This window comes from Onychomys torridus, chromosome 3 (genome assembly GCF_903995425.1).
Source record: "Onychomys torridus chromosome 3, mOncTor1.1, whole genome shotgun sequence".
Lineage (NCBI taxonomy): Eukaryota > Metazoa > Chordata > Mammalia > Rodentia > Cricetidae > Onychomys > Onychomys torridus.
The window spans coordinates 87,174,250-87,199,535 of NC_050445.1; the positions used below are offsets into that span (position 1 = coordinate 87,174,250).

At 43.1% G+C, this 25,286-nt stretch overlaps 1 protein-coding gene across 3 annotated transcripts in view; it reads right to left on the reverse strand.

Annotated features, from left to right (window-relative positions):
* Eogt (EGF domain specific O-linked N-acetylglucosamine transferase) overlaps nucleotides 1-25,286 on the reverse strand; it is a 33,688-nt gene that overhangs the window by 4,599 nt on the left and 3,803 nt on the right. For all 3 annotated transcript variants that reach the window (XM_036182123.1, XM_036182121.1, XM_036182122.1), the window contains 11 exons: nucleotides 24,115-24,215; nucleotides 23,021-23,129; nucleotides 19,493-19,587; nucleotides 18,602-18,706; nucleotides 15,660-15,766; nucleotides 12,614-12,717; nucleotides 7,585-7,677; nucleotides 7,143-7,214; nucleotides 6,962-7,048; nucleotides 6,419-6,487; nucleotides 3,051-3,112 (listed from right to left, as the gene is read on the reverse strand). In XM_036182123.1, coding sequence (XP_036038016.1) covers nucleotides 3,051-3,112; nucleotides 6,419-6,487; nucleotides 6,962-7,048; nucleotides 7,143-7,214; nucleotides 7,585-7,677; nucleotides 12,614-12,717; nucleotides 15,660-15,766; nucleotides 18,602-18,706; nucleotides 19,493-19,587; nucleotides 23,021-23,129; nucleotides 24,115-24,215 — 1,004 coding nt within the window. The remainder of the gene's footprint in view (nucleotides 1-3,050; nucleotides 3,113-6,418; nucleotides 6,488-6,961; nucleotides 7,049-7,142; nucleotides 7,215-7,584; nucleotides 7,678-12,613; nucleotides 12,718-15,659; nucleotides 15,767-18,601; nucleotides 18,707-19,492; nucleotides 19,588-23,020; nucleotides 23,130-24,114; nucleotides 24,216-25,286) is intronic.

Genomic DNA, 25,286 nt, shown 5'->3' on the forward strand with positions numbered 1-25,286 from the left:
GGATGCCACATACCTAAGATGGTCTTAGATGCAGCCAGGCATTGTCTGTCTTTGCAGGAGACTAAGATTTCACAGTTGTTCTTTTAAAGTCAAGATACCAGTGGAGTGTGAGCATAGAAAACCATGGGGGGGGGGGGGGGGGGGGGGGGGGGGATCCAGAGATGAACATAGGAAAGGTAACAGCAAAGGAGACACTGGTAGCATTCAGCCTACGTGTGCTTCCTTCTGCCAAAGAAGCCTGCTCTCAAAAGCCCATTGTGGGGCTGGAGAGATGGCTCAGGGGTTAGGAGCGCTGACTCTTCTTCCAGAGGATCCGAGTTCAATTCCCAGCACCCACATGCAGTGCACACTTGTCTGTAACTCCAGTTTCAGGGGACCCCCAGACACATGGCAAAAACACAAATGCACATGAAAATAACATATTTTTTAAAACCCATTATAAAACTGAAAGAGACAGGTATATGTCAATGACCCATAAAGGGTCACTGCGTACCTCATCCCCAGCCTCCCACCTTGCCCCCTCAGAGCCCAGCAGGCTTTGGTCTATGCCTGTAACACCAGCCGATGCAAACATGTCGGCTGAAAATTAGTCCACAGAAATGTACTGAAGAGAGGAATAAGAACTGGAATATGGGAGAAGAGGGACTGAATAATCACAGAAGAACAAGTGCCCCTGGCCCCACTGTATCCAAAGTCCAGAATGATAAAGATCTAAGACGGAAAAGAAAATTCTTTCTTGAATCAGCTTTTTAAAAAATTCAAAAACAAATCAAAGAAACAGGAGGGAAGACAATCTTTCTGTGTGTCTCACACCAGAAGGTGTCTCAGTTTGCCTGGGAATGTGAAGTGGTGCCGAGGTAAGGACTGTGTGATAGTTAATTCTGATTAATTTGACCCATTGTGGGAATCACACAGAAAGGGCATCTCCATGAAGAACTGTCTAGTTGGGTTGGCCCGTAGGTAGATTGTGAGGGTTTTTTTGTTTTTGTTTTTTTTAATTGGGTTAATTGTGGTGGGAAGACACACCCTGAATATGGGTGGTGCCATTTCATGGCCAGGCCCAGGTCTGAAGGAAAAGAGGAAAGAAAGTAAGCTGTGCATTGGCCTACAGGCATGAATTCACTGCTCTCTGCTCCGAGACTGTGAATGCAATGTGACTAGCTGCTACAAGTCCCTACACCTGGATTCCCTGAAATGATGGACTGGAGCCAGAATCATGAGCCAAACAGACTTTACTTCCTTAAGTTGTTGTGGCCAAGGTGTTTTTACCACAGCAGTAGAAAAGGAAGGTAAGACAGATGTGTTTGCTCAGGTAAACCCAGGTAAACCCCTTGGACTTGCCAGCTGGAGAACCATCTTGGACTGGAAGTCACAGATGCCAATACTAATCACTTATTAATGATCACCGTAGACTGACAGGGTATGGATTTATTTTCCTTGCTTCACCGGGAAAATGTTCAGACAGCCTAGAAAGCAGGTAACAGCCCAGCATCAGAGGTGCCTCTCTGGCTCCTTCAGGTTGATGCCAGGCCTCCATCTTGGCCACCCATGTCTTCGTGTGCCAATGGAAGAAGGCAGCACCACAGCCCAGTGTACTGTGTAGAAGAGGGGAGCATTTCATCCTCAGAACATTGCTACCGGTGTACGGTAAGCAAAGGCCAGTGGAACACAACAGCAGGTGCTGTCTGACGGCATCGCACCTCTCCATTCTGTGTCCTGAGGTCCTCGACACAAGAGGCACACTCTCCGCCATACCTGGACCTCAGCTTTGAAGCCCAGTGGCCAGCGCACAGGCATATCCTTAAGGATGCATCCCCTCAGGAAGTAGGAGCTGATGAACGAGGTGCACGCAGCACTCCACTCCCAAGCTTATGTAGCTGCAGGAAGTGCATCTATGGCAGGTACCCTCTGCAGGGTGTGTGTGTGTGTGTGTGTGTGTGTGTGTGTGTGTGTGTGTGTGTGTGTGTGTTATAGGGAAAAAAAAGCCTATCAACTGTCATACATTTGGATTGTGATCATGGGAAGATGAGGAATAGAGAGAAAACCTCACTTTTTGTGGCTTTTCTTTGGGGCTTTCTTTTTGAATTTTTAAAATTAGATTTATTCATTTTTTTTTAATGTGTGTGTTTGGTCTGCACATATGTCTGTGCACCATGTGTGTTTGGTGACCCCCCCCAAGGTCAAAAAGGGGCATTGGAACCTTTGGAATTGGATGAAACAGCTGGTTCACCCCCATGTGGATGCTGGGAACCAAGCCCAGGTTTTCTGCAAGAGCAACAAGTGCTCCTCACCGCTGAGCATGTCTCCAGCCCCTTCTAATCTTTCTTACACTGCTACATGTTTTCCTCCCTGGAGGACACACTGCCATTTACAATGTGACTGTTCTCAAACCAACAGGGATCACTCACTGTACAGCACTGAGAAACATGCTCTCTTTCTAAGCCTTTTGGCTCTACCAGAATTTAAGAAGAAATATAAATACTTTATAAGTCTTTTTTTAAATTAATGGTCTTCAAAGTTGGAATCCATTAGCTAAGAGAATAAATTAAGCCATATGTATAGACTATATAAATATTTGTATAGGTGTATATGTGCACATATCTATATATATGGATATATGTATGTGCATGTTAAAATTTAATACTAGCTGCTAACTTTTAAAAATTCAGAAATTTTGGTTGGGCGATGGCACTCCCAGCACTCGGGAGGCAGAGCCAGGCAGATCTCTGTAAGTTCGAAGCCAGCCTAGTCTACAGAGCAAGATCCAGGACCAAAACTACACAGAGAAACTCTGTCGCTGAAAAAAAAAATTTTTTTTCAGAAATGTCAAGTGAAAATCTGGATTCATTATTTCTCCAGAAAAATAAGATTGTACCTGAACAGGAGACCTCAGAAACCTCAGCAGCCCTCCTGAACCTGAGTCCCCTGTCACTCCCATTTTGCTTAATGATAGTGTCTGAGTGTCAGTTCTTGGTCTGCAGGGGCCAAGAGTGCCTACCGATGAGTGGCTCCATCCAGAGCTGAGAGCATCTGCCCGGGCCGAGGCTTACCTGTATTTGTAATCAACAATCTGGACTTCAAATGTGGAGACTGTTTTCAGTGCATTTACCAGCTGGAAAAAAAAAAAGGAAGAACATGCAGAATTATTCTTTTCTGCTTTCCTTTATAAATCCTACAGTTGTTTTTTAATTAAAATTTGTTTCATTTGTGTCTGTGTTCTGTGTTCATATAGTGCCCATGTGTACAGAGCACTATTCACATCATTTGCCCTGGAGCCAACCATACCTGCTGTGTGTGTGTGTGTGTGTGTGTGTGTATGAACATATGAAAGTGCATTCACCTGTCTTCACACGTAACAGAAGTCAGATGACATCAATGCCTTCCTCCATCACTTTCTACATCGCTGTTTTAACTTGTGTGGTGTGTGTATGTGTGTGTCATACATGTCAGTGTGGATGTGTGAACGTGTACCTGCAGGTGTGTACGTATTTGGAGGCCCAAGGGCAAAAACAGGTGTTGTTCCTTCATGATTCTTCAACTCTATTTCCTGAGACAGGTTCTCTCCCTGTCTCACCAATTTTGACTGGTCAGTCAGTGATCTTTGGGCACCAACCTGTCTCTGCTGCTCACCCCTCCTCCGGGTGCCATGGTGGAGAATACCACCACTCTTGGCTTTTGTTCATGGGTTCTGGGGATCCAGACTCAGGTCCTTATGCCTGCATAGCAGGTACTTTATCAACTGAGCCATTTTTCTAGGTCCTTCTCCTCTTTAACATTCTGAGACAGGATCTCTCACTGAACCGGAAACTCACTGTTTTGGCTCAGCTGGCTGGAAAGTGAGTTCCTGGCATCTGCATGTTACAGTTCACCAACATTGGGGTTATAGACACATACAGCCATACCTGGCTTTTACATCAGCCCTCTTACCCACTGAACCATCTCTCCAGTCCCTATGTCTGGATCTTGTATATATGGGTTCTGAGGGTCAAACTCAGGTTTTCAGGTTCATATGGCACTCACTTTACCCACTGGGGCATCTTCTCAACTCCTAAAGTTTACTAATTTTTTGCAAATAAAAATTTGCGTGCATTTATTTCTATTATTTTAGACCTCATTTGAATTCAAATGTTAAGCCTATCTCTTGAATTCATCGCCCTGTTTCCCTATAACTTCAGAGCAACATGGTGCTTTGAGGATGAGGTGACACAATGTTGAAATTCCTGGCCACTCCCCCAATTACATGACTGAACATTCGCCATCCAGTAGCCAAGCAAGAAGCTTAGTCACCCCGGGGCCTTATGTCCTATATAATCCATGTGCTTTGTGATCACATAATTTGCATGCAGCATGATCATGCAATCTATGTGCATGTGTGGCATAGCTTCGTAAACCCATATGTGTATGTACAGGGGGAACCTATAAAAAGTGGGTTCCATCTATCCCTTCTCTCTCTCCCTGCATGATCTTCAATAGGCCTAAGCACATCCCCTCTCTTCTCCTTCACCTAATAAACTCTTATAGTGGGTTTTGTCCTGCCTCGTGGCTTTTCTTGCCTAGTAAACAGTGCCACTTAATGAATAACACAGCGCTGCATAAAAACTAATACACAATGTTTCAGACACCATGCTGAGATGGCTCTTTCCATCCAATGTCTCATTTCAAACAAACCACAACAAGTTTAGGCCTCATCCTCTGGAAATACTGAAGTATTGGCAGAAAAAAAAAATTGCTATTTCTATGTCATTTCTAAAATCACCTTTGGCTATCATTCTGGCAGACAGAAAGTAATAGAGGATGAGGAATACGCTATCAAAGAGCATCCTGGTTCTACACATCCCTCACAGCATTGACCCTGACACTGTGATAGTTTCCATCTCTACTAGGTGGTCCTACACAACAATAATAACATCAGCAGTCACAGAAAAAATTGATCTGGGCAGGAAGTAGAAGCAGTGTAAGGAGTCTGTCCAAGATGAAGAAGGCCCTTGGCTCAATCCCTGGCACAGAAGGAGAGAGAGGGGGAGAGAGGAAGGCAGGGGGAACCGAATCTTGCTCTTCCACACACTGTTCTTAAGCAGTGCATATGAATCATCAGCTGCAATCTAATTAGTGACTCCATTTTATACACATGTATGCACAATGGCACAGCACACGTGTAGTCACAAGATGGATGTTTCCCTCTACAAACAATCCCCTTTTTTTTTTCCAGGAGAGAATTAATAAGGTAGCATGAAATTTAGTCCTTTAATGAGGTGGACTCACATCAAAGGAATTCCAAGTGGTTGAGAGTCCTGGAATGGGTCCTTCCTCTAATTTCCGACCACACATGATTATCTCAACAAACCCTGTGCTGGGGCAAGTTTGCAGTAACCATCATTTAACCAGACCACCTGGGAGCCAGGCTATACTCCTAGCACTCATGAGACAGAGAAAGCAGGATTGTGAGTTCAAGACCAGCCAAGCCTACATAATGGATTCAAGGTCAGCCTGGGACACACACACACACATACACACACACACACACACACACACACACACACACACACACGCCTGAGTCTTCTTCTCTTCTAACTAATCAGTGTGGTCAATGTACTGTTGCCCCAGTCATGCATACCCTTTGGAATCCATAACCTGTCTTAGAGGAAGAGCAGCATGCTGGGTACTCTTGGGCTTGCCATTGGAGCTGAATTACTAATCTCACCTCAAAACATTTGTGCAATCTGCCCATAGAGTCTGAAAGTATCAGGCCAGCATCACAGCAGGTGCTGGCACTGCACCTTCCCTGAACTTCCTTCTCACTGGCTCCATGATGTTCCCTGACCTACCCTTTCCTGATGGCCCGAGCTCACAGGCACACTCAACCGCTTCTTGGTTCACAGTGGAACAACAATGAAGAACAGTCTTAGGTCCAGGCTCCCTTGATTATGTGCCCAGTATGAGACGGGATGCTATTTATGATCTTGTGCTTGCTAAATTGAAGTGGATGCCCAGGGGCAGTTTCCAAGATGTTCAGCCATTCAAATGGATGGAATCTCTTCCAATTGTATGTGTTGTCGGATGCTACAGAAATACCAAATGACATCAATCATCTCCTAAAAGGCATGCTTGCATGTTGTTACTAGTTTGCCTGGAGGAAGAATGTTCAGCCTCCTGCTGCAGCTCAGACAGGACTCACAGTTTTGTTTCGCTTTGGTTTTGAGCTGGTGCAGGTGTACATTTACAATAAAGCAGATCTGGATGGGATGGGAGTTTGGAGACGCTAACAACAGTAGTTGCAGTAAGCATCGACCATTATGTATCTCTAAAAACCAATCATTTCAAATAAAGATGTTTAATGCAATACAAAAAAACATAGTACATTAGCCATGGAAGGCAGAGTCATTATGATAATATTAAAAGTTCGTACCAAAACACTAACCTCATTTTGGTTCAGTATTTTCCGGTATTCTGTGCTGCGTGCAAGAACGGTAACTCGAACTTTCCCATCCTGTGATCAAAATGAAAAGTTAGAATAATATTAGACATGCTCAGGTAAATAATAATAATAATAATAATAATAATAAAATGAACCCCAAATCTCAAAAGCAATTTCCCAGAGAGGGGAAAGTCACTGAAGACATTTGGGGGATGGTGACTATTAGCCTGACTTCTTAACCATTATCTCAGGAATGTTACTCAACTATACAAAGGGATAAACCTGTCATTCATTGCAGCATGGAGGGAAATGCAAGGCATTATGTTAATGTGAGTCAGGTACACAAAGACAAATACTGCATGCTCTCCCTCAGATGCAGAAGCTAAATGTATACAACAGAATAGTGGCAAATACCAGAGAAGTAGAGAATAGACTGGTGGGTAGTATCATAGCAAACACTGCCTCTTGGTTATGTTTCTCTCCAAAGGTGGCATTCATTAGAGATGAATAACCAAGCCTCCTCAGAACCCATAACACATCCATTACCTTGGGTCCCTCCTGAGTGATGTTCAGTCTATGCAACACATGCTCGGAGAAGGCTCTGAATAACCCAGTATTCTGACAGCCAGAGATCTGAAACAAAAGCAGGTCACGTTACAGTGAATGCTCCTGCCCAGGGATTTCAGATGATCTCTGAAAACGTAGAACGGTCATCTGAGATGCTTACCAGAGGCGTGTTATAGAACAGCCCATACCGCATGCGGGGGAGCAATGAAAACACGGCTTCTTTAAAGCAAACCTAAGAAGGAAGACAGTTTAGAAGACAGCATGGTAAGTGTGCACCCTTCACAGGATACTATGGTAAGTGTGCACCCTTCACACCAAAATAGCAGTCCTCATTTTAGAAAGTAAATTCTAACTCTTTTCCATCTTCTACCAAAATAGTCTAACTAGCAAACTATGTCAAAGAAAATAAAATTCATATTTTCACAAAGTTTACAGAAAGAAGGGTTGAAGGTTTATTTCCAAGAAGTCTAGCTATAATGATAATAAAAAAGAGAAGCCAGAAATCAATGGTAACAGCCAAGAGAAATTCAAATTAAATATTTATTATATGAGTCTCTTGGACATGACAGTTACTTAAAGACATTTCAATAGGTTCCCAGTACCTTTTTGGAATCATAGGCTTTCAAATGTATGACGTCATAATCAGTAAATGCTTTCCAGGTATCAGAGAACAGGTCACCATATCCATAAGAGCTCTGAAGGCAGAAACAAGTTAGTGTCACCAGAGGATACTTAAGAGGACACATACATATGACATCATTTATACACACAATAATATGCTCACTGAGCAAAATCCATCATAGTAAGTAGATTGCATTTGGAAAGAAATTTCAAAGCAAATGGCTTAAAAGCTTAAACACTAAGTGAATATTCTCCCCATTGAATAATGAATGACATGACAATACCCCATTCACATTAATAATGTCACTAGTAACACCACATTTATACAACATATAATACTAGCAGTATCTGGGATGCTTCCCATGTCCCAGGCATTGTTCTAAGCACTATAGACTGTTAATTCAGCAAACAACCCTGCAACTCTAATGGGTGAGCTGATGTCCTCAGCCTTATTTTATACACGAGGAAACCGTATATAAATTCAAATAGTTTGCCCAAATTGTGGAGCTAGTGAGTTCCAGGGCTGTGGTCATACCCAGTCTGTGTGTGACCCACTCAGACTTCATGCTCATCTACTCCAGGACAGCTGCTTTTCAGTGGGAACCTGTCCTAGTGAATTTACCAAATGTGTCTCCTTCCTAGAAGACAGAAGTTAATTATGAGCTCTATCGGGCAAAGGGAAGGGCTCGGTCCATTGCAAAATGGTGTGACTTAGACTGAGGAACTCAGCCAAGGGATGGAAAAGATCAAGTCATGGGACTCCAAAGTCTGTAATCACTTGTCCATTATGCTATGTCTCTCTATATTTATGGAATTTTTTTCTTTTTGAAGATTTTGAAATGTTTATGCTTCCTCTATTGTAAATATTTCAAAGTATGGAGAATTGCTAGATATTGTGACACAGAAGTGATTTCTCCAGCAACAGTCCACTAAAGCCCTTCAAGACCATCTACAATCAAACTGCTCTGCTGTTGCTCAATAATAAATAAAGAGCAATTAAAAGAAGTAATTTTATACAGGTTTTTGAGACAAAATACTCATATAATAGATAAAATAAGGTACATCTGAAAGGAATTTTAATAATAAAGTAGAGTGATTCTGACTGGCCTCTTCCCAGGGAACTTGTGAATTACTTGAGTATAACCACATCTAGAAACAAATTCAAATTATCTAGCACAGTGGTGGGAGGGGCAGCTTCCTACATCACACTGAAGAATACTTGGGTGTTCCTCAAGGGCACAAAACAAAACAAAACAAACCAGAAAATCCTCCTGCTAGGGTCTCAAATGTGAACATGCCCAGAGCCTCAGACACACTACTATAGGACTCTGCCCACAAGAGTTATAAGGGTGAGTGTGTGAAGAGAAGGACACAATCAGCCCTCTGGATCTGATGGTTCACTCACACTGGTAGAAAATATTCAGAGGGGGCTGGAGAGATGGCTCAGAGGTTAAGAGCACTCACTGCTCTTCCAGAGGTCCTGAGTTCAATTCCCAGCACCCACATGGTGGTTCACAGCCATCTGCAATGAGATCTGGCGCCCTCTTCTGTATACATAATAAATAAATAGATAGATAGATAGATAGATAGATAGATAGATAGATAGATAAATAAATATTCAGAAAAGTAACTGTGTCTTTATTGAGTATATACAGACCTTTTCTCTTTGCCACTGTAGTGTTAACAACTGTTTGCATGTACTGGGGTATGTAAGCAACCTAGAGGTAGTTTCAAAGCATCTAGCAGGATATGCATGGTCACATGCAATTCTAGACCACTTAACACAGAGGACTTGAGCATCTAAGGATTTGGATGTCCAGAGTGGACCTTGGCAGTAATCCCCCATAGATATAGGGAGAATACTGCATATGGAAAAGATGTTTATAGCATCCAGTAGCTAGCTCAGAATCAGAAACAAATGAAGGATGGGTGAAAAGAGATGAACACATGCAGGAAATCCATTCAATGGAAAAATGCTGCTACTACTCGACAAAGGACATGGAACGATGCCCTTGTAATCTCAGAGCATATTTTATACAATGATATAAATAAATCTTTATACAAAGGATATGCACAGAGATCTTTATACAAATGCTGATAAATTTTTGCTTAAGGATATATTTATATTTATTCAGACAAAAAGTCTTGAAGGGACTTACACATATGCTAACTGCTTCCCCCACTAGGGAGACAATGAAATTGGAGGGCGCAGAAGAGACTAAAAGAAAACTTGACATGCTTCCGCAATGTCTGACCTCATGATAAATGAGTTATTATTTCTATAATTAAAAAGTAGCTGGGTGGTGGTGGTGCACGCCTTTAATCCCAGCACTCGGGAGGCAGAGCCAGGCAGATCTCTGTGAGTTTGAGGACAGCCTGGTCTCCAAAGTGAGTTCCAGGAAAGGCGCAAAGCTACACAGAGAAACCCTGTCTCGAAAAACCAAAATGTTCCAAATCCTCAACACCAGAAGTGGCCTTAAACGATTTAGAAGACTGATGGCTTTGGCCAGGTGCTGGGTACCAAAAGGAGACAGTCACAGTGCTCAGCTCTGTGAAGTAACATCTTAACGGCCCAGGTCCTCAGAACCCACTGTGGAAGTACCAGTGTTGGTTAACTTAAGGCAGTGGCTCTCAACCTTCCTAATGCTGCGACCTTTCGACACAGTTCCTCATGTTGTAGTGACCCTCAGCCATAAAATTATTTTTGTTGCTTTTTCATAACTGTAATTTTGCTGTTATGAATAATAATGTAAATATCTGTTTTCCAGTGGTCTTAGGTCCCCACTGTGAAAGGGTCATTTGACCCTCAAAGGGGTCATGAACCATAGTTGAGAATCACTAACTTAAGGCTTTTGCTAACAAAAAACTCAACTGTGAACAATACAATCCTATAGTACTGTCCCCAGACAACCTACAGGCTTTTATGCACTGGATTCTGGAGTGACTGAATAGAGCGGCTCATATGAAGAACTTGACTGGGAAGTTAGCAAGGACTTCTTTGACTGAGAGGGGAGTGTGGAATATTCCTTTACACTGTGTGAATATATGTCACTGTGACTGGTTTAGTAAAGAAGCTGACTGGCCAATAGCTGGACAGGTAGAGGTTAGGCAGACTGGCAGACAAAAAAGAGAATGCAAAGAAAGGGAAGAAAGGTCTTGGGAGTCATGAGGAAATGCAGAGGAAGCAGGAGATGAACTTGCCACACTGAGAAAAGGTACCAAGCCATGTGGCATAGCGTAGATAAGGAATAGGGGTTAATTTAAAATGTAAGAGTTAGCTAGTAACAAGCCTGAGCTATTGGCTTGGCATTTACAATTAGTAATAAGTCTCTGTATAGTTATTTGGGAACTGGATGGTGGGACAGAAAAGTCCACCTATAGGTTTATAAGGGAGAAGCTAGAGAACCAGCAAAGGATAGGGTAACACCAGGGAAGCCAACCATATTGCTCACCTACATACATGCCACTTATACAAACAGAATGACAGTCATACTGCCGGAAAATCATGTGTCTTGTTGGCAGGGATCTTCATGGAACTCATGTACCCTGTTCTTCCCCAGTAGACACCCAACAGGCAGGATGTTTAGAAGCTAACTCGCTTTAACTCAGTCCACTTAAGGAAGATGTAAACAGGCATGCAAGATGCTATGAAAAAGCTTCTAGAAATTATGTGATAAGTTTTTCTTTACCTCACAAGTTCTTCAGATGACTATATAGAAAGTGTCTTCTGAGCCCATCTGGAATCTATGGCTCCACCCATCACTAGGTTACCTTAGAACACTCACCTATCTGTAAAATACACTAATAAAAATCCTGATCCAAATCCCTCACTGCACAGATGTGATTTTTTTTTTAAAGTCTTGCAGAATTGCTGAGAAATGTTTTACTGAGCAATGTGGCCCACTTAAGCAAAAAGGAAGAATGAGAAGGACATTGTCCCCCTTGCTCACAGAAACACTGCCGACAAACGAGCCTGAAGTGATAGTAAAACTGGACTTGAGACGGAAAGGGAAGTGCGTGTAGAGAGAGATAAAGAAAGCAAAAGCATGCCAAGAAGGCAGAACCCATTTTCCAAGGACTTTAAGTCACCCCAGAGTTCCGCAAGGTCTGCAGAACTATTTATGAATCAGTTGGTGTGCTTTGCTCTCTGGAAACGCAGATGGTGCACACCAGACAACAGTGTTGCTTCCAATTTAGATACATGTGTAAGATTCACCCTACATAGTGAGCTGAAAAACAGGCCACTTAGTATGAAGCTGCCTGCAGCTGGAAAGCTGCTATTAAGCAAAAGATAGGAGCTGGGCTATAACTCTGTAGAGGAGTGCCTGCTTTTGCTTAGCATGCCTGAGGCTCTGGGTTCCATCTCCAGAGTTGGGTGGGGGCTAGTCAAAAGGGCAAGACAAACAGAAGCACTACCACCTTGAGTCACAAAGGCTTCGTGTCTCGGAGGAGCACTGATGCAAGCACTAGAACTCTGCATTTGAGAACTCCGTCTATGCGAAAGGGAAGAAAATTCTCCACTACTTCATTCTGAAATTCAAAGCACTTAGGATCACACATATCTGTGGGACGGGATGTGGCTCAGTTGGTAGAGTGTTTGCTTAGCATGCATGAAGCCCCGAGTTCAATCCCCAGCACCAAAACTGTAATCTGAGCAATCTGGAAGTGGATGCAAGAGGAGCAAGGGGTCATGCTCAGCTATATAGTCAATTCAAGGGCAGCCTGGGCTACATGAGACCCTGCTTTGAATAAAATCAAAATCTAACAAAACAATAACAGCAACAAAGGACTGCACATCCATATGTGCCTGCCAGTGTGCATATGTATATGTCAAGGGACCCACAGAAACACATTTGAACACGTCTGTACATGTGTGAGTCTATGGATGGGTAGGCAGGCATCTTAGAAGGGTCACACAAGGTCAGAGGCAAGACAGAGCCAGTGCAAACCGAGAGAGAGAGAGAGAGAGAGAGAGAGAGAGAGAGAGAGAGAGAGCAGGCGCTTACTTACGGTGTCCCACATCACGATGTACACATCTGTACTGAAGGAATTGTTAACGTGCTGAGTAATGTAGAGATTGAGAAAATCACAGAAGTGGTGATACATGTTAACACCTAGTGTTGGGAAAGAGGAAGCCGTGTTAAACAAGAGAATAATGCACAGCAGAACAATTTGTTTTTCCATTCTCTCTGCTTACAGGTTGTTTTTTTTAAATTTTTTAATTCCTAGCTAAAAATCAATGAGGAAACATGTTTCTCATAAATATGGGCTAGACACTGGTACTTGTCAACTTGAAGAAGTATTGAGTTCAAAATCTTACTTTTAAAATCGATTATTTTGAAATCAGGAATGCATTTTCTCCTACACATCAAGTCATAAGAGAGCATTACATTCCTGGGGTGGGGGTGGGGGACGACATAGGTCTATTTAATGCAGCATGAGGAGCTGTCCAGCCATGATGACTAATCATTCCTTCCAATTGTTCATTTTGCTTGTTTTAAATCAACCAAATGACACCTGTACACAGAAGTACAGGCAATAATCACAACCACTACCACTGCAGTGGTTTTTAATTCTTGTCTGTTTTTCCCTATTTGATCACTTCTTATATTATTATTCTTAAAAGTTTTTTGTATATGGGTGTTTTGCCAGCAAGTATGTCTGTGCACCACATGCATGCCTGGTACCCTTGAAGGCCAGAAGAGGACACTGGAGTTACAGACCATCAAGAGCTGTCATGTGGGTGGCACACGTCTTTAATCCCAGAGCTCTAGAGGCAGAGCCAGGTGGATCTCAGAGTTCGAGGCCAGCCTGGTCTATGGAGTGAGTTCCGGACAGCCAAGGCTACACAGAGAAACCCTGACTCAGAAAACAAACAATGAAGAAGGAGGAGGAAGAGGAGGAGGAGAAGGAAAGAACAAAAGGAAGGAAGGAGGAGAGAGAAAGGGAGAGAGAGAGAGAGAGAGAGAGAGAGAGAGAGAGAGAGAGAGAAAGGAAGGAAGGAAGGAAGGAAGAAAGAAGGGAAAAGAAAGAAAGAAAAGTACACTTTTGATTTAGGTATATTGGACCTAGGAGTCAGCCTGGAAATTGTACAAATATAAATGGGATGACTTCCTATGAAATAACAAATAAAATACACATTTTCAAACCAACCTTTGAATGAAAATCAGTAATTCTCAAAGGCAGAAACCATGAAATACCCTGACTTCATTCCCACAGTAAATTATAACACAGAGTGCCTGCCGGGATGTAAGAGGAGTAGACACTCCAATCTGTGGAAATAGTTTCCTCAGGGGAACAGTTTTACATTTATTTATTTATGTGTGTGTGCATGCATACACCACAGTGTGTGGAGAATCATTGGACAGCTGGCAGGAGCTGGCTCTCCCCTTTCACTATATGCGCTCCAGGGATCAGAGTGAGGTTGTCACACTTGGCAGCAAGTGCCTTTACCCATTCAGCCATCTTGCCATCCCTGAATGGAAGGAATCATTTCGTGACTCAGAAAAATCTTAGCCAAGAGCCTGTTTTCAAATTGACAAGGAAAGCTGGTGTTAGTGAATGTCCCCTTTCCCTCGGTGGTCACTACAGCTTACCATAGCTGCCCCTTAGCATTTAGGGAACCCCTGACATTTACTCCGGCATGCAGTATGCACATGACAGTGCCTGGTGTCACGAGGATTTAAAATGGGGAAGTAAACACAGGCTGCAAGCTGGAGAAGTGAGGTGGGTAAGTTCCATTACAGTGTTCCTTGTCCAAAAGTAAGAGTTAGAACGCAAAAGAAAACTGGATGATGGTGTAAGCTAGAGGGAAAGGCGGCTGAGTAACAAATACAGGAAAGTAATGGCACACATCTATTTCGGCCCATTCTTTCCCACTTTACATACTTTATTGCACATAATCTGCATACATAGTTTATTGCATATGATCTGCATAAATTTCATGCTTCACACACAACTCTTTTACAGGAAGATCACGGTCTTTCCTCTGCCACTTTTTCATTTGCATATTAAAAAAAAAACAAGTCAGAACCTTGAACAAAGCATTTTAAAGTTGCCTTTATTTCAAAAAGCTAAACTTGTCTGATTTCTTAGGCTAATACTTTGTAATATAAGAATTATGACTTGAGATGGCAAGGCACATTAAAATGATGATCAATAAATTATGGTAATTCTCAAGTATTCGTGACAGAGGGCTCTCTATATTTCACTGTAGTCCGGGGCACTCATGAATTTTGATAGGGCATAGCCCTGTAATCTCCATCTCTCATAATGAGAGGGATAATATAACATGTGCTGGGTCTCTCCTCTCCAGGGCCGCTAATCGCCACAGCTGAAGTTATGCTTGCAGGCCAAGACGTAGCACTGAAGGCATGATGGGAAAGTAATTCTGATTTTTTTTTTCCAAAAGAGTTTTAAGTTCATTTGGTTACAGAAAGTAGGCCATGAGAAGGGATGGGTATTTCTTTCTCACTTACAGTTTACCCATGGCTGCTAAATATATATGTGCATATATGTATGTATAGTGAAACATACATATATTGAAAGTGACTAGAGAAATCAGACAAGGTAAATTTTGTTACAAAAAGTATACTCGGGCCACTTTCTTTCACCTTGATTTTGATGGAATAATTTCACATAAATGTAACGATTTCTTCTAGAATACCAAAGGTGTAAGATAACAGGAAGTTGAAACAGTTCATCTAGGTTAGAAGAGGAAGAACCAGTGTTTATCACACTGCTTTCAACAAATACACAGAAAACCACTACAAGCATATCCACAAACGTGGGGCTGAAGAGACAGAACGGTGATTGAGAGCACTGGCCACTCCACCTGAGGACCTGGGTCAGTTCTTAGCACCGACATGGTAGCTCACAACTATTGGAAACTCTGGTTCCTGACGCCCTCTTCTGGCCTCCACAGCACTGCATGAATGTGGAGCACAGATACATGCTGGCAAAATAGCCACATACATAAAATAAAAACAAATCTTTTTCTTAAAAAAAGTAGATGTGCCAATCAATACACCAAGTAACATACAAAGTGACTTCTCACCTGCATCTAATTTCATAAAATATGTTGGTTTTTCAACAACGATGTCACATTTAGCATCTTCTATAGGCCTGAAATTGAGCTGTGTGTAGCCTTGTAGTTCAGCAAACCTGGAATTGTGAATTGTGACATAATTTAAAAGTGATTCTTCCAAATGTCCTGTTGCAACACCATAACCTGAAACCTGCCCTTGAGGCAGATTTTATTTCCAGTATAAAGCAGTCCTATGGAGTACCTCCCTGAATTTGCTGATATTACAGACTCTGATATTAACTTTAATATTGAGACAGGAACAAAAATGCTTTCAAAATTCAAGCTAACTCATAAGACTGTTCAATTGGGAAGTCACCACAAAATGAAAAAGACTGATGCATTAATAGAGATTGAACAAGGTGTACTGTCATTTGGGGGCTTAAAGGAAAAGATGTGTAGATATTAGAAACTTGCACAGTAGACTCCTTGGATTCTGAGAAAGATCATATTACAAGACCATCTAGAGCCTCAGAAGGATGATAGAAGGCAAGAAAGCTTCCCTGAAGATTGAGAAACATCTGTGGAAGCCACAGGTACAATTTTCATTCAAGTAAATAACAAACACCAGCATGTGAATAGGAATGTCTAAGGCTAACTAAAGGTCACCAGCAGCCCTCTAGTGAGATCGAAACTCATGTGAAATATATCAAACAGAATCACGTAGAACACAATGGGAAAACATGGCGGTGGTTTAGGAACCGTTCATGAGTCTCTCCTCCCTCCCCTTTTCCTGTCCTTCCTTGTATGCAAATGAGCTCTCTCCCTGCACCATATAGAGGTCAGAGGTTGATGCCAGGATGACTTCTCCACCTTAGTGTTTTTAGACAGGGTCTCTCTCCCAAGCCATCAAGGTTACAGATGTGCACCACTGTGCCTGGGTGTTTTATGTGGGTGCTGAGGATTAGAACTCGGGTTCTCATGCTTCAGCAGCAAGCACTTAACCCACTAAGCTGCCTCCCCAGCCACAAGAGTTCCTTAGTACTTCTCCCTTCAAAAAGTGGAAGTGAGATAAACATGATATGGTGTACCTGTAATCCCAGCACTTGGGAAGCTGAGGCCGGAGGACCACAAGTTCCAGGTCATACTGGGTTATTATTTTTTAAAAAAGAAAACAAACAAACAAACAAACAAAAAACAGGAAAAAAATCTTTTTTTAAGAAGAAAGAAGGGCTGGAGAGATGGCTCAGTGGTTAAGATTGCTGTCTGCTCTTCCAGAGGACCTGGGTTCAATTCCCAGCAACCATATGGCAGCACATAACTGTCTATAACTCCAGTTCCAGAAGATCTGACACCTTCATACCAATGCACATCAAATAAATTAATTAATTCATACAAATGCACATAAAATAAACAAGTTAAATAAATTATTTTTAAAAAGAATAATAAAGAAAAGAAATGGAAATTCATGCCCCCCAACCTCCGAATATGGTCACAGCTCCATGGCTTACTTCTAAGCAACAGAACACAGTAGCATGTCACTGCTGAAGTTAGGTTATGCAACCCTGCAGCTTCTGAGGAAGACATATGCTCTGGAGGAAGCTGGCCGCCATGCTGTGTGTGAGTAGCACTACCAAGAGACCCACAGAGTGAAAACTGAATCCTCTGGCCCATAGCCAGACAGAAACCCAGACTCCAAGAACAGCCTGGGTGAGCTTGGAAGTCAGGTTTGGAGGCCTAGCTGGGCCTAGAGATGGCGATAGACCCACCTACAACAGCTTGACCATGGCCTCATGAGGCCCTGCTGGGCTGCTCCCACTCTGACATCAGAACGGGGTGAAATCCTAAGTGTCATCTGCTTTATTTCAGGGTGATTTGTAACAGCAGTAAGTAATAAATATAACTATGCCCTAGAGTATATCTTAGAATAATGCATTACCCCACAATAAATAATATAATTATACCCTGAGGACCTGTAATATAGACTCAGTTATCAAAATGAAGTAGGGATGAAAATGCCTTGCAGAATGGAAGAAGCATCTATTTGTAACAGTCTGCTAATTCCCCAGAAAAATTTCCAAGCAAACTGACAACTACCATACAAAGGTAGATTGGATTATTATTCCTAATATTTTCCTCAGCACGAATGACCTGAGAAATTAACTTTACATAAGAGTAGCCCAAACGATCATGAGGGAAATGCATGAGCTTTTGTGGACAGCAGAGGATTCCGCCTCTTAACGAGGGTGGTGGTCACTTGTCCCTAGACATGGGATATAAATTTTCTAAAGTACGCATTTGGAAAATAAAAGTGCACATGTAAGCACAGGAGAAGCCCACATATGTGTGGTTAATAAGACCGAATCAATGACAGTTTCCTGGCTTTGGTAACTGTGCTGTGGTTAATGAGACATTATCATTCCAGGAAGCTGGAGCAATGGGACAATGGGAACTCCCGCACTGTGTTTAGATGTCCATGGTTTCAAAATAAAAACTTTGAAAGTTCAAAATCTCATCAATTATGGTAAAAGTTGGGGCGGCAACTGGCCTCAGAGAGAGGAAGGTGGGAGTGCCTAGTGCTTAGAATGCCCTGCTTTTGAAGCTGAACAGAAGTTACATGGGTGGGCTCACTTTGTCATTAACCAGACTCTGGGCTTGGGGGAGGGGTAGTATGCTTCCTACAACGCGCTTCCCAAAATCACATAGAGAAACTGTGACTTCATAATATTTCATGTCAAATAATTTCTCTTTCATTTACAAACAGCAAATTCTATCGCTGCTTTTTAAAATCTTATAAACCAGTATTCAGTTCCAATTAAACTGAAGGATTCATCTGCCCCCACCATTCCTCAGAAGCTCATGTCTGTACAAATTAGGTAACCTTTTCCATTTTAGAGTGCCTTCCGAGATCTAAAAATGCCCAAATAAACACAAATCCTTCAGAGACCTATTTTTAGAGAGCAGAATCATGTTACCAAGACTGCAGAGGGCTTTTGCGCTGCCCTTCCAACATCAACGCATGACTGTCCAGTTTACAGTGGCCACCAACTTCACCACCCTGAAGAAAATCTTCCTTGAATCTAGTAAATATAAAAAAAAAATTAAAAAATAAAAAAAAAATTTTTAGAAAGCTGAGCTGGAAAAAATTCTCATGACTCAAGTTGCTGGGTTGGAACTAATTTCTTAACAAATTTTTCAATAGGTTTCTTGTAAAAAAAATTATTTATTTTTATTTTACATGTATGGATATTTTGCCTGCTTGTATGTCTGTGTGCATGTCTGGTACCCATGGAGGCCAAAAGAGGGCATCATATGCCCAGAACTAGAGTTAGAGGTGATGTGAACCACCACATGGGTGCTGGGAATCAAACGCAGATCCTCTGCAAAAACAGCCAGTGCTTTTAACAGCTCAGCCATCTCTCCAGCCACTGGATTTATTTTACTTTATTTTGAGACAGGGTCTCATTGTAACCCAGGGTGACCTTAAACTCACTGTGTAGCCAAAAGGAATAATGAAATTCTTGACCCTCCTGCCTCCACCTTCTGAATGCTGGGACTGAAGCATGTATCACCATGTCCGGTGTATGCAAGCATACTACCAACAGAGCCACATCCCCAAGTCCCTCTTTGGAATGTAACTTAGAAGCATGTGCTGCATAGTTTTCTTTATATATCCACTGTAAGGAACCCAGTACACCCAGGACCCAAGTCAGCAGGGTGATCGTCAGGTAAAGGGCCTGGGTCACCCAGTCCTCAACTATTCCCTTCAACTATTTTACCTCAAAACAAACCCAAGACATAGCCCTGCACCTGGGAGTATTCCAGAACACCATCAGCTTTGATAGTGGCCACAGCACGTTAGGTACCTGTCATGGTTTCTCTTGATGTTTCTTAAGTCCAGGTACAGACCAGTAGCTCTGCAATACTGAAGGTACCGGGAACAAAGCAGACTTGAGTCACTCTGGAATACAATGGAGATGAGGAGAACAGTCAGCTGGGAACAAGAATGGCACTGTGAGGCTTCAGTGTGCTGCCCATGCTGACAGCGTGGTGTATGACCCCACTGCAGAGGGAGCCCTCCACTGCTTCTGTGCTGGCCCCACTGCATAGTGCAGAGGGAGTCCTCCACTGCTTCCGTGCTGACCCCACTGCAGAGGGAGTCCTCCACTGCTTCTGTGCTGACCCCACTGCAGAGAGAGTCCACTGCTTCTGTGCTGACCCCACTGCACACTGCAGAGGGAGTCCTCCACTGCTTCTGTGCTGGCCCCACTGCACACTGCAGAGGGAGTCCTCCACTGCTTCCGTGCTGACCCCACTGCAGAGAGAGTCCTCCACTGCTTCTGTGCTGGCCCCACTGCACACTGCAGAGGGAGTCCTCCACAGCTTCCATGCTGGCCCCACTGCAGAGAGTCCTCCACTGCTTCTGTGCTGACCCCAATGCAGAGGGAGTCCTCCAGTGCTTCTGTGCTGACTCCACTGCAGAGAGAGTCCACTGCTTCTGTGCTGACCCCACTGCAGAGAGAGTCCACTGCTTCTGTGCTGACCCCACTGCAGAGGGAGTCCTCCACTGCTTCCGTGCTGGCCCCACTGCACACTGCAGAGGGAATCTTCCACTGCTTCCATGCTGGCCCCACTGCAGAGGAAGTCCTCCACTGCTTCCGTGCTGGCCCCACTGCACACTGTAGAGGGAGCCCTCCACTGCTTCCGTGCTGGCCCCACTGCACACTGTAGAGGGAGTCCTCCACTGCTTCTGTGCTGACCCCACTGCAGAGAGAGTCCTCCACGGCTTTCGTGCTGCTATCTCCTGCTACCAGACTGGTCAAGGGTACTTCTGCATGTCTCCATATGTTTATCTTACTATGATGATTTCCCAAATGCTCTAGTTTATCACTTCACATGTGTACACAGATATGTATATGTGTGTGTGCATATATAATATATATGTGTGTGTATATAGCTATACACTACATATCTCATGCTAGCCTTAGACTCAGGATCTCCCTCCTGCTTCAGTCCCCAAGTCCTGGGAACAGAGACAAATGTCACTACATGCTGCTTCATTAAAAAATTATTTTTAATTTTTAAATCACATTTGTTTATGTATGTGTGTGTGCCCGTGCCTCTGTACACATGTGGAGATAAGAGGACAACTTACAGAAGCCCGTTCTCTCCTTCTGCCATACAGATGCAGGGACTGAACTCTGACTGTCAGGCTTGGAAGCGATACCTTTACCCACAGAGCCGTCTCATCAGCCCTCAAGTTTTAAGGCCAAGAACTACACATGTGATTCACTTCAGTCCATCCCCCACCCCCCAGAAAAGACCAATCCCTCAGAACTATTTCTACCTCTAAGTACTGAAAAGAGCCTTTTCTAAGGAGGAGCCAAAGGAAACAAGGAAGCCGCCCATGTGAGAGGCATTCGAACGCAAGTCTGGACAGGCCTGTTACCGAGTTGAATGTGAGGCACTTCTGCAAATGATCCCATAAATTCTGGGGACTCTGTGTCAACAGCAAGGAAAGGCTGAGCTGTTGTAACTAAATGCAGATTCAACAGCCACAGCCCATCTCTCCTTCCACCAAACTAGTGCACGCTGAAAGAGAGGGTGCTCCAAGAACTTCTGCTCTGGGCTTCAGTTAGGGATCAAATGTCATTTGGTTTCCCTAAAATTTCCAGACAAAGAGGGGCCTGAAGCTTGCCCTGTTTAGTGTTCATGAATCTAGTCAATAAAAGATCCCAAAGAACGGAATGCTTGAATCCCTGAGAAGTTCATCTTGAGACCCTAACTCTTGCATGGTGAGGGGTAAAGGTGAGGTGCTTGTGGCCAAAGCCTGATGACCTGAGTCGTTCCCTAGAGAAAGAAAGAGAAAATCGCCATGGCAGAAGTAGAGACCAACTCCTGTAAGATGTCTGCTGACCTCCACATCTCATGAGCACACACACTAAATAAATAAGTGTAAAGATAAATCAATCATCAATCAACCCCAGCTAATAATGGGATGGGAGTAGGTGATGGAGATTTGGAGGGTTATGAGGGGAAGTCTTCACTGTGCTGGAGTGTGACATGGATTGATAAGAAGTGTACACACACACACACACACACACACACACACACACACACACACACGGTGAGAGAGAGGGGGGGGTTCTCTGAGGGCCCTGTTTGTCATTCTAGAAAAGAGGCCTCAGTCTATCTATCCTGCTGGAATAACTATGACAGTCAAATTGAAATACACACAAGACTAAACAAATACAGATCAGTAATGGTCCAGCCATAGTACTTATCCCAAACAATTGACAAATAATCTGTAGAGATGAGATTTGCCAACTATTCTTCTTTGAGGGGAGGTCTAAATCTAAAACTATTTTAACTGCCTCAAAATATAACTATCTGTTATATATGTGAAGAGGAGGGTGGGCCTTTCAGAGGAAACAAAATGAGCTATTTGGGAAACACTGAATATAGCCACCCTTCCAGGAATGAAGACGACCATTCTCTTCAGATCATTGAAACAATAGTCCCCAAGGAATTGGAATTTCCTCAGGAATTCCATGTCCTGAGAAGGAAAGGGCTGAAACCTGGTGCCAGTCTGGGGCTGGGGGAAGGAGGCTAGAGGGGAGGGAGAGGGGAAGGAAGGGGGAGGGGGAAAGCAAAGAGTGGGGTGGATACAGTAATTTTCTCCTAGGAAGAAATTTCCCATAGTTTTCACAACTTGTCAGATCACCCTTCAGGAAAGACTGAGATCAATACAACAATGGGTGAGGAGCACACTGTTACTGGGACTGCTTTGTGACTCATACCTACAGCCCTGTACTTAAACCAAGTTCATGTAGGATGACCTGTGTGTGTGTACGGTGGAAGGTGATATTGCGAGTCACTAAACCACTTTATTCCTCTCCTATCCCAATGTGACCGCACAGAATAAATCTTTCTTCTCTGCTTTTCACTAGTGCTTGTGTGTTTTTGTGCTATAGCCAACAAGTGCAATGAGTCTAGCTTGGCAGGGCTGTTAAGAGTCCAGGGCCTGGCTGGGTGGTGGCACACATCTTTAATCCCATCCACTCGGGAGGCAGAGCCAGGCTGATCTCTGTGAGTTTGAGGCCCGCCTGAGCTACAGAGTGAGTTCCAGGAAAGGTGCAAAGCTACACAGAGAAACCCTGGCTCAAAAACAACAACAAAGAGCCCAGGCTTTGACTGTAACAACTCCCAACTCCACCCCGAGTTTCCACCTGTAAGTCTAGTACCAAGGATGAACCAGAAAGACCATGGGTCTGGAGCCAGCCTGGGCAACACAGAGATGTACGATTGGACCATCTTGTTTTTATATTACAATCCATACAACAAAACAAGTAAGATTGGTTCCACCAAGCAAGCTTAAGCAGCTGGACACTCACAGTTCTCTCTGGCTGACAGAGCACATGTATCTCCTCCAGCCGCTCCCGGGCATATCCAAAGTCAGCTTGCTTCCAGAACATGTCCGCAGCCGACTCCAGAGTGTCTGTCCTATTTGCAAAGAAAGAGATCTTAGGGCTTGATTTTCCTTTTTTGTTTAAGCTTTATTTTATGTGTATTAGTATTTTGCCTGTATGTATGTATGTGTGCCCTCATGTGCATGCCTGGTGCCTACAGAAGAAGGCATCAACTTCTCTGAAACTGGAGTTATGGGTAGCTGTGAACACCATGTGGGTGCTAGGAACTGAACCCAGGACCTCTGCAAATAGCAACAAACTGCTGAGTCATCTTTCCACCTACCTTCTTTTTTCTGGCCTTGGTTTTTCTTTCTATCAGTTGAGTTGCTGGAAGTCTATTTGTACCTTATTTTTTTAAAGCATGCCATCACAGTTCCCCCCAAAAATTATCACTATGTACATAATGATACAAAAAAATTATTCACAATTCACAGACTATTCCTTTATATTAAAAGGCACAACAGAAATCTATGAAGTTAGGGTCATCTGGAACTGAAGAAAATAAAGTACTCTTTACCATGTTGTCTTTGCCCAACAAAGACATGCACTTAGACTTACTAATTATATTTGACTTCCCCTTGAGCATAAATAGCTAGTCTTTAAGAATCTATAAGAACTGGGTGGTGGTGGCACACGCCTTTAATCCCAGCACTCGGGAGGCAGAGGCAGGTGGATCTCTGTGAGTTCGAACAGCCTGGTCTCCAAAGCGAGTTCCAGGAAAGGCGCAAAGCTACACAGAGAAACCGTGTCTCGAAACACCAAAAAAAAAAAAAAAAAAAAAGAATCTATAAGGAACTTCCTATTTATCTTTTTAGCATATACGAGGTGGGGGAGTTCTATAGTCAATGTACTTTCTCCCTCGGATAGAAGAAATAACAGTGAGATGGATTGAACTCATGACCTGGATAAGTAAATCAACATCTTCAGGAGTTACTATGTACCAAAGAGTCTAGCTGAGACTCAACACCACCGAAGAGCACAACCGCAGACGGGAGGAGGGGTTCCATGGGGAGACTTACCATCCCATGTCGACATAGCTGCACACAGGGTAGCCAAATCTAAACTCTGGTTTGCAGGATTTCTCATAACCCCAGCAGTAGTTTAGATTTTCTAGATGTTTCTAGAACATAAAATGTGTACCTTTAGAATTGTCTCCCAGCTTCCGATGCTTAGAGGAGACTCTCTTCCATATTTACATTTTACAATATTCTGGGATGAGCAGGCTCGAGAGTCTCCACCATCGCCCTTACTCACTCCTCCATGTCTGCTCTATAGCCAAAGCCCAGGCTCTAGTTAGACTACCACAGACAACATGAATTAGGATTTCCTGAGGTACCTTAAGGGACTATCTTCTGTCTTTCTCACAAAGTAAACTCTATAATCAAGCACTAGAAGGGGGTTAAAAAAAAAAAAAGCAAAAACAAAAAACCATATCCTCAGGAATTTCTGTTACTAAAAGATTCTGTAAAAAGGATGGCTCAGCGACTTCACCCATCAATCAAGATCGTTAGCAACAGCACAAGGTCAGAGCTCTCCAGCCCCGGAGGCCAGGGCTCTTCTGCAAGACCCAGGAGCCACACTGGTCAGATTCCATGAGCTTCCTGTGCCGGCACCATGGGAAAGGAAGTGTCTTACAATGCCCCACTTTGATCTGCAAAGCCTCCGGAGATGTCTTAATGGGCTCTGATTGAGCACTTTCCAAACTCACACAGTCTTATTTGTTTGGAGCTAAGGCTGAGGTGTGACTACTGAAATGAAGTGCTAAGAAGCCTCCTAAGGGCCGAAAGGAGAGGTGTGACATTCTTTACGTTGACAAAATATTCTTTTCTTCCTGAAATCTCATGCGCTTCATTTTTCAGAATATGCAGATAGCTTTAGCTGCCCATTATTTTTCTCCACGGTTTTAATGCTGAATTCCCTTCTTGTGAGTGGGATATGGTTTTAAGCTCATTTTCGTCCCTTAGGAATATTACACAAAATGAAAACAGTGGTTGACTCATGGCAAATGTTAAAAGCCCAGCTTTAGCTGTGAGTTATGAAACAGAATAACAAGCCATCCTAAATTGCATCCTTGTATGAATGAGAGCAAGGTATGAATTCGAGAAAACACATGCGTGAAAATGCCATTATGAAACACATTTAGCTTTGTATGCTAACCTCAAAAATCAACCTACAAATATAAAGGTGTAAG